The 10,309-nt window shown below is 51.3% G+C and overlaps 1 protein-coding gene across 1 annotated transcript in view; it reads right to left on the bottom strand.

Annotated features, from left to right (window-relative positions):
* zfhx3b (zinc finger homeobox 3b) overlaps positions 1-9,884 on the bottom strand; it is a 41,892-nt gene extending 32,008 nt beyond the window's left edge. Inside the window, exons 1-2 of the mRNA XM_076995355.1 lie at positions 9,589-9,884; positions 394-695 (exon numbers count right to left, since the gene is read on the bottom strand). Coding sequence (XP_076851470.1) covers positions 394-695; positions 9,589-9,884 — 598 coding nt within the window. The remainder of the gene's footprint in view (positions 1-393; positions 696-9,588) is intronic.
* Between the last annotated feature and the right edge of the window lie 425 nt (positions 9,885-10,309).

Here is a 10,309-nt window from a genome sequence, read left to right on the forward strand (position 1 = left end):
CTCCACTCACCAGACCAAATGAGCAGCATTTTCACACAGAGAAGGAAGACACGGCTGAGCTAACACAATATAAAATCAGGAACTGAGAACCCATGTAAACACACAGCCCACAAAATATGAATCTACTCCTGCACAGATGTTTTACAGAGGCGTAAATGTAGTTTAAACACACACTGGTGCGGTGCATGCTGGGTAAATGTCGAATGTTGCAGCCCATAAGTGACCATAATTCCTACCATCTCTCTCTCTCTCTCTCTCTCTCTCTCTCATACATGCACACACCACTACCTACCTCTGCATCTCTTATACTCGCACACACACACACACACACACACACACACACACACACACACACGCCTACATCTCTCGCCTGTAGCAATGAAAGCAGACTACCTCTGAGGCTTGCGGGTGGAGGACCCAGGTCCGAGCGGAGAGGTGTTCGGTGCCGGATGCCCGACCCCGCTCCCTGAAGCTGCCGGCTTGCCACTGCCCCTGCCGTGACCCCGTGATCTAAATGTGAATGAACACTTTGTGTCTCCGCAGGACTGCGTTCGAGGGAGGGGGAAGCCACAGGCAGTGGAGGAGAAGGAGGAGGAGTGAGGAGGTGCTCGGAGCAGGAGACACACAGGCGGGAGGAAGGAGAGCCCAGCGGGGACTGTGTAGAGGTGGGCAGCGAGGGGCCGACAACGGAGAAACTTTAAACAGCATGTTAATCACAAACAGCACGGCGAGCTCACACGAGTGTAAAACCATCGGGCTAAAGAGGCTCCTCCCCTCCCATCCCACAATTCCTTGTATTTAATGCTCCTCCTCTTCACCCTCCCCCGCCCACACCACCCCTTGCTCACACCCTGGGTTACACTTTCATTTGATCTCTCCAGCCTTTCAAAGTCAGCAGCCATTGCTGCAGTGGGCTGCGTTTGCACGCGGCCGGGACCGTCTACGCCGCTTCCTAACGAGACGGGAAAACTCATTTGCACACGCAGCTTGAACGGCCACCTAAACGGGATTTCTAAATATCCAGCACTAATGGGACAGGGCGTCAGAAGGGGGGCAGCTGAGATGTGGAGGGTGCATCTCTGGCCATGCTGCAGAATGCTGAAGATCTTCAAGATATTAAGACTTTTTACATATACATGAGTAAACCCATTACAAGCATTACTGAACTGATCATATCCTGTATATTACGCCTGAAATCATAAATGCTTCTTTTGAGCCTCATCTCAACACATTCTCCAACACTGCACCCTTATTTTATTGCTTTTTAACAACTAATATCTTCAGTCTGGATAACAAGACCTATCCTGAGACATCACTTAAAATACTGCACCCTTAACTAATTAATAAATCACAATAAATTACTGTCATTACTAGAGTTATAACAGACAGGTTGTTGACTGCATGAAAGTTTGTGTCAAGGCATGGAGTGTAGCTGCATTTAGACCATGACTGCTCCCTCTGCCCCTGCTAGCATATGAACACACACACACACACACACACACACACACACACACACACACACACACACACACACACACAGTTTGACAGCAGAATAACACAGCACACACATTGCCAGCATGTGCACTGCTGTTCTTTTCACTGCAGAAGTACTGTGGTGTTTGAAGGACATGTCCCAGCGCCCCCCGAGGAGCAGAGACTACATCACCCACAATGCACTGCACACACACATTCACACATTCATTTCAAGTGCAAGATGGGAACATACACACTTTACCTGAGAAACACTGTATGCTCTCGCTGTGCTTTTTTAGACTTGTGCATGTCTGACACCATCTCTCTCTATAGGTCTCTCTCAATCTCACACCACTGAGGGGTGTGTGTGTGTGTGTGTGCGCGTGTGGCTGGAGTGAGCATCACTCTTGTCATGAAGGGTGATCACATCAAGACGGAATTCACCAGTGACTTGGAAAATGCGATGGTACAGTTGTGACAGCAGAGTGAGCTACTACCCCGCCCCACACACACACACACACACACACACACACACACAACCATCCTAACACCCCCCCCCCCCCCCCCCCCCCCCCCAGTCATGCTAGCTCCCTGAATGTGGAAAACCCGAAAAAACATTTATTGATTTTTCATTTGATAAAAAAGGGACCTAAAATTCGCATAACCTGAAACTGTCAGAGCTCCTGTGTTCATTCCTCCTCTCTCCCTGGGTTTGGCCTCGGATACACAGCTGCCTTTAATTAGCAGGTAGAACATAAGGCACACACACACACACACGCACACACACACACACGCACACACACACACACGCACACACACACACACGCACACACACACACACACACACGCACACGCACACACACACGCACACACACACACACACACACACACACCACATGCACATGGACACAAACTTACCCATGAATGTGCGCACACACACACACACACACACACACACACACACACACACACACACACACACACAGGTGCATATGGGACGTATACTAATTGAGACCTCACTGATGCTTCTTAATGCATGACAGGCATACTGCATATCACTAACAACACACAAATCAGTTCCACTTACAGCATAATCATATTAAAACTGCTTTGCCTCTCTCAGAGTCCACACAGCAGCGAGCCACTCTGTGTCTCTTCACAGACGTCTTTGGCTCATCTGCAGGCGTACAGGATTCTGACCGGTAGCTCCAAGTTAAAGTTAAGGCTCGTCCAGCAGGCGGGCATGCATGTTTAAGTCCGAGCGTGTCCATTAACAGCTTCTTATCTGTTTATGTTTCTCTCTGGACAGTGCTGGCCTAAGCAGTGGGGCCATCGGAGAGAGACCCCCCCCCCCCCAGTTTGTCCATTTATTGAGTGTGGGGATTTGCATATCTTTGTAGTACATCCATTTGCCCACAGAATACTCACTGGAGGTGTTAGCTCAGAAAATCAATGCGACCATGGCTGATCGCATGGAAGCACGTGGATGTGTGTGTGTGTGTGTGTGTGTGCGTGCGCAAGCATCCCATGCGGCTGGCCCAAGCCCGGTCCCTGCAGCGTGAGCGAGCGTGTCAGGGTGATGCCCTGCTCTGTGGCCCAGGCCGGCGTCTGCGTGGCCAGTCTGCCTGCCCGCTTGTTTATGAGAGCACATCGGCAGATGAAACAGAATTTCCAAGGGTTATGAATATCAGATTGGTTAATCAATTTCATTTGAAGGAATGTAAGATGGGAGGCAGTATTGATGTGTTTTTTTTTTTTTTTTGCACACCAATGTTCGCTCAGACCAGGGAATACACAACATTCCTGCATGTGTGTTGGGAGGGGGGGGATACGCACATACGTATGCGCGCACACACACACACACACACACACACACACACACACATACACGTATGCACACACACACACACACGGGAGTGAGCTTCTCAAAGCCTCGCCGCTCAGATCACGCTGTACCTTCCACACAAAGCAGCAGCAGCCCTAACACAGCGTGCAGCACGGCGAGTGGTCTCACTGAAAGGCTTCCCCCTGCACACACGCAGCCCATCACCATGGTTCCACCCCTGGCCGCCGCTAATAGCAATCCACTACGGAAATCCGATGATTACATTGTTCAGGCTCTTTAAAGCATCCTCGCTCCTGCCGCCAGTTATTGAAAAAGGGGAGGACTCTTCTCACACGGACTCCCAGGGAACTTTCTAATACAAATCAAACACTCGCTGCTCTCTCTCTCACTCCATTTGTCTTTCTATTCGGGCCCTCTTTGCATAACCCATCCATTACATTCACATGAAATATGAAAAGGCAATATCCTCCCCCTGTTTGTAGTGAAGCGTAATGCGATTGTGTTGTCATTTATAGGAAATAATCGCAAACCTCTCTTTCATTTTCCAGTTCAAATAACCATGAAAAATTAGCCTGAGATGTCAGGGGAAACAACAAAAAAGGCACGCTGAGACTATCACGCCGACACCGCGCTTGACATTTCTCCTTAATAGGAAAAAAATCGCCCGGTTGTTTCCATCGCTCCCTTTCTTAAGCAAAAACCCTTCACTCATTCCTAATTTAAAAATACGGGGGAAAAAAAAAGTTCTGAAATTTGATCTGGGTGAATCCGTTTCCTCACTCAGCCGGTTGTAACAGCGAATAATTGGACCAAGATCGAGAGCAGTCAGTGAGAAGAGTCAGTCAGTGAGAAGAGTCAGTGAGAAGAGTCAGTCAGTGAGAAGAGTCAGTGAGAAGAGTCAGTGAGAAGAGTCAGTCAGTGAGAAGAGTCAGTGAGAACAGTCAGTCAGTCAGTACAGTCAGTCAGTGTGAACAGTCAGTGAGAACAGTCAGTCAGTAAGTACAGTCAGTCAGTGAGAACAGTCAGTCAGTACAGTCAGTCAGTGAGAGCAGCCAGTCAGTCAGTACAGTCAGTCAGTGAGAACAGTAAGTCATACAGTCAGTTAGTGAGAAGAGTCAGTCAGTACAGTCAGTCAGTACAGTTAGTCAGTGAGAACAGTCAGTCAGTACAGTCAGTCAGTACAGTCAGTCAGTGAGAACAGTAAGTCATACAGTCAGTTAGTGAGAAGAGTCAGTCAGTACAGTCAGTACAGTTAGTCAGTGAGAACAGTCAGTCAGTAGTCAGTCAGTACAGTCAGTCAGTGAGAACAGTCAGTCGTACAGTCAGTTAGTAAGAAGAGTCAGTCAGTACAGTCAGTCAGTGAGAACAGCCAGACACTCCTTTGAAAGCAACCATCTTCATGCTACATGGCTCTTCACGTTGCACGAGTCTCCGTGGCTACCGCAGAGTCTCCGTAGCTACCACAGATATTCTGTGGTAGCTACGGAGACTGCGACAGCCACGGTAACATCCCGCAGCTCCAATAACTCATCCAATGGCAATCAGACGCCATGGCTACTTAAGACACCCCAAACCCCAGAACCCCTCACCCAGATCCGAGGCCCTGTCCGAGATCCAGAACCCCAGCCCCGACACACTGCTCCCTGGAGTGGCCGTGTTAGCAGACAGGCCTATTTACAGTGATATACAAACTAGTAGTAATTGGATTGCTAGTTGTGGAAGGTCCATAATGAGCCTTAATAGACATGCGTTGTCTCTCTGCAGTAATTATGCACAACATGATCAGGCCTCATCTCTGTTTTCTGATGTAATTACTATAGATGTGTTTATCTGGCCAACAATTAATATTTATTTGTATGAACATATGCTGCAGAGTATATATGCGCTCTGACAACCATACCGGAGACGCAACGCAGTATTCCACAACTCGTGCCACACGAAGCCTATTTCTCCATAATTAAAATTTGCACTGTTCCATTGCACAGAGGAGATGATGTGTTGAGTTGCACAAATAAGAGCAATGAGACTTTTAAACGCTCATCACGGGAGGGTGTGATCAGGGCAGTGTGTGGGGTGGGCCAAAGAGACAAACGCTCACAGAAATACAGGCAAATATAACACTGCCTGCTTCGTGTTGAAGGCAACATTTTTGGAAAGTGCTGGTGGTGGGTGGGTGGGTGGGTGGAGAGGTGGTGGTGGGTGGGTGTTTGGTGGTGTGGAGGCCATGTTACGCTTAAAGAACCCTGCCAGCATAACAAAGCAGAAGAGGAAGGACCTCATGGCCCCCACAGCAACGTCTTCCTCCCGCTCCATTGTGTGGAGAATGTGTGTGACGTCCCACACAACGGCAGCGACGGGAGAGACCAGGACCTGACAGGACGCCATTCACACAAAACTGCTTCACTTCTCCAGTCTCCGCAAATTTACATATTTCTAAAGAAGGATTATAGTTTGTGATGCATATAATGAGATTTCCTCTCAAAAAAAAAGCTAATGAAAAAGACTCATCTTGTGCAATTAGCTGGAGCTTATTTATTCTCTCCTTGTAATGTATTAATTCATTATCGCGTCATTCCCTGATTATTTATTTATTTGATTATGCACACACCTCAAAGCCTTAATTACAATAGGGACTGGGGAAGGAGAGGCAGACACACACAGTTCTCCTGCTCCTCCATCAGTCCATCTAGTTATCCATTTAATCTCAGTAGTATATCCATCCAATCTCTTATCAGCAAGCACTAATCTCAATCTAATCAGTTTACCAATTTGCTGTATAGAGGCTGGCTCATTGGAGGGGAAGAAGATAATCCCACCAGCGGAGAATCCCTCACCCAGGCTGCGTTTGCCATCTTTATCTCTCCAAATGTTTCAGTCTTTCACTCTTCTTTTTCCCCCCTCACCCTCTCTCTCGTTCTCTTCATCCGTGTGTATTCTGCCCTTCCATGGCAAGCGTGGTGTGTGTGTGTGTGTGTGTACAGCTCCATTAGAGGCTGTTGCGTGAGCAGGATGCGGGCGCTGGGTGTTTTCTGATCAGGTCTCTGGCCCCTGGAGCCCACTGTGGGAAACCCCATCCTCCGCTAGGCAACATGAGCGCACGACACTCCTGGCACCTGCCTGGCCAGCAGGCACACATCCCTGCACCACGTGTGTCCCCACAAATGCACTCCGTACACACGGTCCCCACAAATGCACTCCGTACACACGGTCCCCACAAATGCACTCCGTACACACGGTCCCCACAAATGCACTCCGTACACACGGTCCCCCACAAACACACTCTTTCCAAACAGTCCCCACAAACACACTCCATCACAGACACGCCCCACCTGCCATCCCAACGTGCCTCAAGTCTATGCATGTGAACGGCACACAGTGCGGGGGCAGATTGGAGCTGCTCCTCTCCCCTCTGCCCCCCCCTCCCTCCTTCACCCCTACCTCCTCCCTCTCTGCCCCCCCCTCCCTCCTTCACCCCTACCTCCTCCCTCTCTGCCCCCCCCTCCCTCCTTCACCCCTACCTCCTCCCCTCTCTGCCCCCCCCCTCCCTCCTTCACCCCTACCTCCTCCCTCTCTCCCCCCCCCCTCCCTCCTTCACCCCTACCTCCTCCCTCTCTCCCCTCCCCTCCCCTGGCTTGAGGGGGAGACGGGTGGTCCGTGAACGATCATGCTGCTTTAGTTGAGACAGGCAGTGGCAGCCTTAAAATAACGGGGAAAAAAACACACACACACACACACACACACACACACACACACAGTCCCTGACCTCGCTCGTGTTGGGCTTACCTCCCCACCGCATTAAAGCTCCACCCCCCCCACCGCGCTGCTGTCCATCAATAGGTCACAGGGCCCATTCCATCAGCACATACTTAAAAAACACTCCAACAAGGAGCCAAAGCTTTAGGTTAAAGACACCAGGAGTAAAGCGAGCTTTAAAAAGCATGACCAAATATGCCAAGTCTTAAAAAAAAAAACACTGATGTAATGCTCCCTGGTTGTGAATGGTTGTAAGGACAGGCTGGACACAGCAGAGACGCAGTGACAGGATGTCCCAGGGTGTGCCAAGTGTTAAAGGACAGTTCAGAGACCGAGCTTGCTCAACCAATCAGCCAGTCCCGCCAAAGGAGCCTCATTAATTTATGCAGGGTGAGAGGAACACACTGTCACATCATTTAATATTAGTCTCTCCAACTTTCAGAGAAAACTGTTAGCCTAATGGGCCCAGGAGCACCACGGTAGCATCTGGTGGAATGAAAGGTTAGTCCAAGTGTGTGTGTGATTGTGTGTGTGTGTGTGTGTGTGTGTGTGTGTGTGTGTCTGCGTTCTTTTGTGCTGACTGTGCTATGGCATGCATGGAAATTAGTGGGTGGGTAAAGAAGTAGAAAGAGAGAGAGAGAGAGAGAGAGAGAGAGAGAGAAGGAGAAAGGAGTTGGCCCCTCTTGGGAAGCCCTAGGATTAATAATCTCCAGGCCCTTCGAGACCAGTGCTACGCCCAAATTGGTTCCATGGTGCTCCACCATCAGTGAACGCACTCTTCCTCACCACTCTTCCTCACTAGCGGTGCGCGACTCGCCTTTATTTACGCGCCGCCTCCATTTACAGCACTTCCGTCGTGCTAGCTGTTATTGTTGTTGTTGCCGCTGTGCGCTGCCGAGGTCGGGGGATGGGGAGACTTGGCTCTAATTAGCCAGAGGTCCGTCTCATCGAGATGAGGGAGCAGGTAGCGGTCATTAATTATTCATCCCACAGGTAAACAGTGAGGCAGCCTGATCAGGGGACTGTAGACATGAGCTGGGTGAAGGCACTAACTAACACCGGCTCTTCCCCGCGGGGCTCAGAGGCAAACAAACATCACGGCTTGCACGCCGGCGAGTCATCGCCCAGACCTCCTAAAACAACACGCTCCCTGGAAGGTTCGCTACGGGAAGAGACACGTTACCCAGACGCGGTTCTTCTACGACAGCGTCCGGGACGTCTCGCCGTTTTTCCCGCGGAGGCCCGCGCACTCCGCCCCGTTTTCGGGGGCGTAGCCCCAGACTCCTCTTTGGTCACTGCCACATACTCCACCCGCTCCACCTACTCCACCCACCCCATCTGACCGCTTCTCTCCCTTTCTGCGGCAGGCAGGCAGGCAGGATGGCCCGGCCCCGGTAGCCTAGGGAGAAGGCTGTGATGAGAATTCATTTCTCCCAATTATGGCCTCTTGTCCACAGCCTCAGTTCATCAGTTCGGCACAGCAGAGTCAATGAAAGGGCCAGTAATGAAGCAATCAGATGCAGGCTGGCCCTCAGGGGCCTGCTCCTGCTCCTGCTCCATGAGTTGTGCACCCCATGTGGGTGCTGTGTGTGTGTGTGTGTGTGTGTGTGTGTGTGTGTGTGTGTGTGTGTGTGTGTTGGTGGGGGTCGGTAGTGGTTAGTGAACAGCTGAACGGTGGCATTAATTCATGGCCCTGCTCTGATAGACCAGAGGATAAGCTACTCTCTGCCGGCCTTTACCTGAGATCCAGGGCCTCTGGAGGCCTGGAGGAACTCTGACGGTGCCCTGCAGCTGGGGTGAATCCAGTGTTAAACTGCACTGAAGGAGCACTGAAGTTTCACACTCTCACCCACGGTGGTTTAAACTGCTTAAGAAGTTTCAGGCAAAGAGAATAGTCTACTAATCCCCACCCCCACCCTACACACACACACACACACACACACACACACACACACACACACACACACACACACCTCTCTCTCTGCTTCATTTCCTTGGCCTCCTGCTCTTTACCAGCTCTACTGTTCATGGCCCTGTCCAACATGTGGAAGGTATTACAGGGAATCTGGGAGAGGAGTTCATGTGCTGAATCCTAATCTGGGCCTTAAGGTTCTGGAATCGGTTCCCCTTTAGTCTCCTAACACTGTGAATGTTCCACCTAAACTAAAGAAAGGGCCCGTTTGATCAGCTCAACACCCCGCTCTTCTTCTTCTCAGGAGATGGAGTGAGGAAACACTGTTTCTCACACACACACACACACGCTGTGCTAATAGCTTGTTTTCATTAAGCTCAGGTTCTGGAAAGACCAGCACAAGACAACCAAACTGACGTCTCTGCACCTCACAGGGTTTTTTCCACCGATGAGCTGCCTCGGTACAATACGAGCCGACACCAACAACATGGGACGGAGCCGAAGCCCTCGTGGCTGTTCCACTACAACGCAAGCAGGAGAGAGCTGAGAGAGGACAAAGACCACATCCACGCCTCCCCTGGCCAAACACAAGTCCAAAACCCACCATCTCCAGCGTGCGGGAAGCCCCAAGGTGGCAGAGCCCAGACCCTGGGCACCCACACCTCCCCGACCTCCCTCCGCCTGCTGCCAGATACGACCTGGGCCTCCAGAGCCCCCCGGCGGCTGGACTCCAACCCGACGGGACCTCCTTAACGAGAGCTGCTCATTAACCCCCGGAGCGGGCAGCGGTGCCGTGTCGAGGTGCAGACCCCGACCCGCTGTGGAAGGGTTCCTATTGATCCAGCGCCGCTCGCTGCCTTCCTGGACGTCTGTGATCAATATGCAAATGGCCCGCGGCATCGATTCAATATTAATTTTCAATTAGAGAATCCTCCGGGGTCCCGTTGAGGTCAATACTCCAGCGTTGGGAGTGTGTGCTCGCGCAAGTTGCAGGCATTGACGTTCCCCCCACCACTAAGACAACTTACTCACTGTTTATTTAGCCTGGCCCTGCTGTAAGCACTCATTAGGCCTGCGTGGCTCAGCCGGAGAGATGGATGGGGCACCGTCTCCTCGCACACTCCTTCACGCAAGGCCTTACGGACCAGACTCGCCCAACCATCACCACGGCCGTGCCCCCCCCCCCCCCCCCCCCCTCCCCACCCTCCGCTCCGCTCCGCCCCCCTCCGCTCCGCCCCCCTCCCGCCTCATTTGAGTCCGACTTTCAGGGGTAAAGAGTTCCCGAGGTGTGCGCGGCCGTCATTCGATACGAGATCTGTCCATAA

Source organism: Brachyhypopomus gauderio, unplaced genomic scaffold (assembly GCF_052324685.1).
Source record: "Brachyhypopomus gauderio isolate BG-103 unplaced genomic scaffold, BGAUD_0.2 sc196, whole genome shotgun sequence".
Taxonomy (NCBI): domain Eukaryota; kingdom Metazoa; phylum Chordata; class Actinopteri; order Gymnotiformes; family Hypopomidae; genus Brachyhypopomus; species Brachyhypopomus gauderio.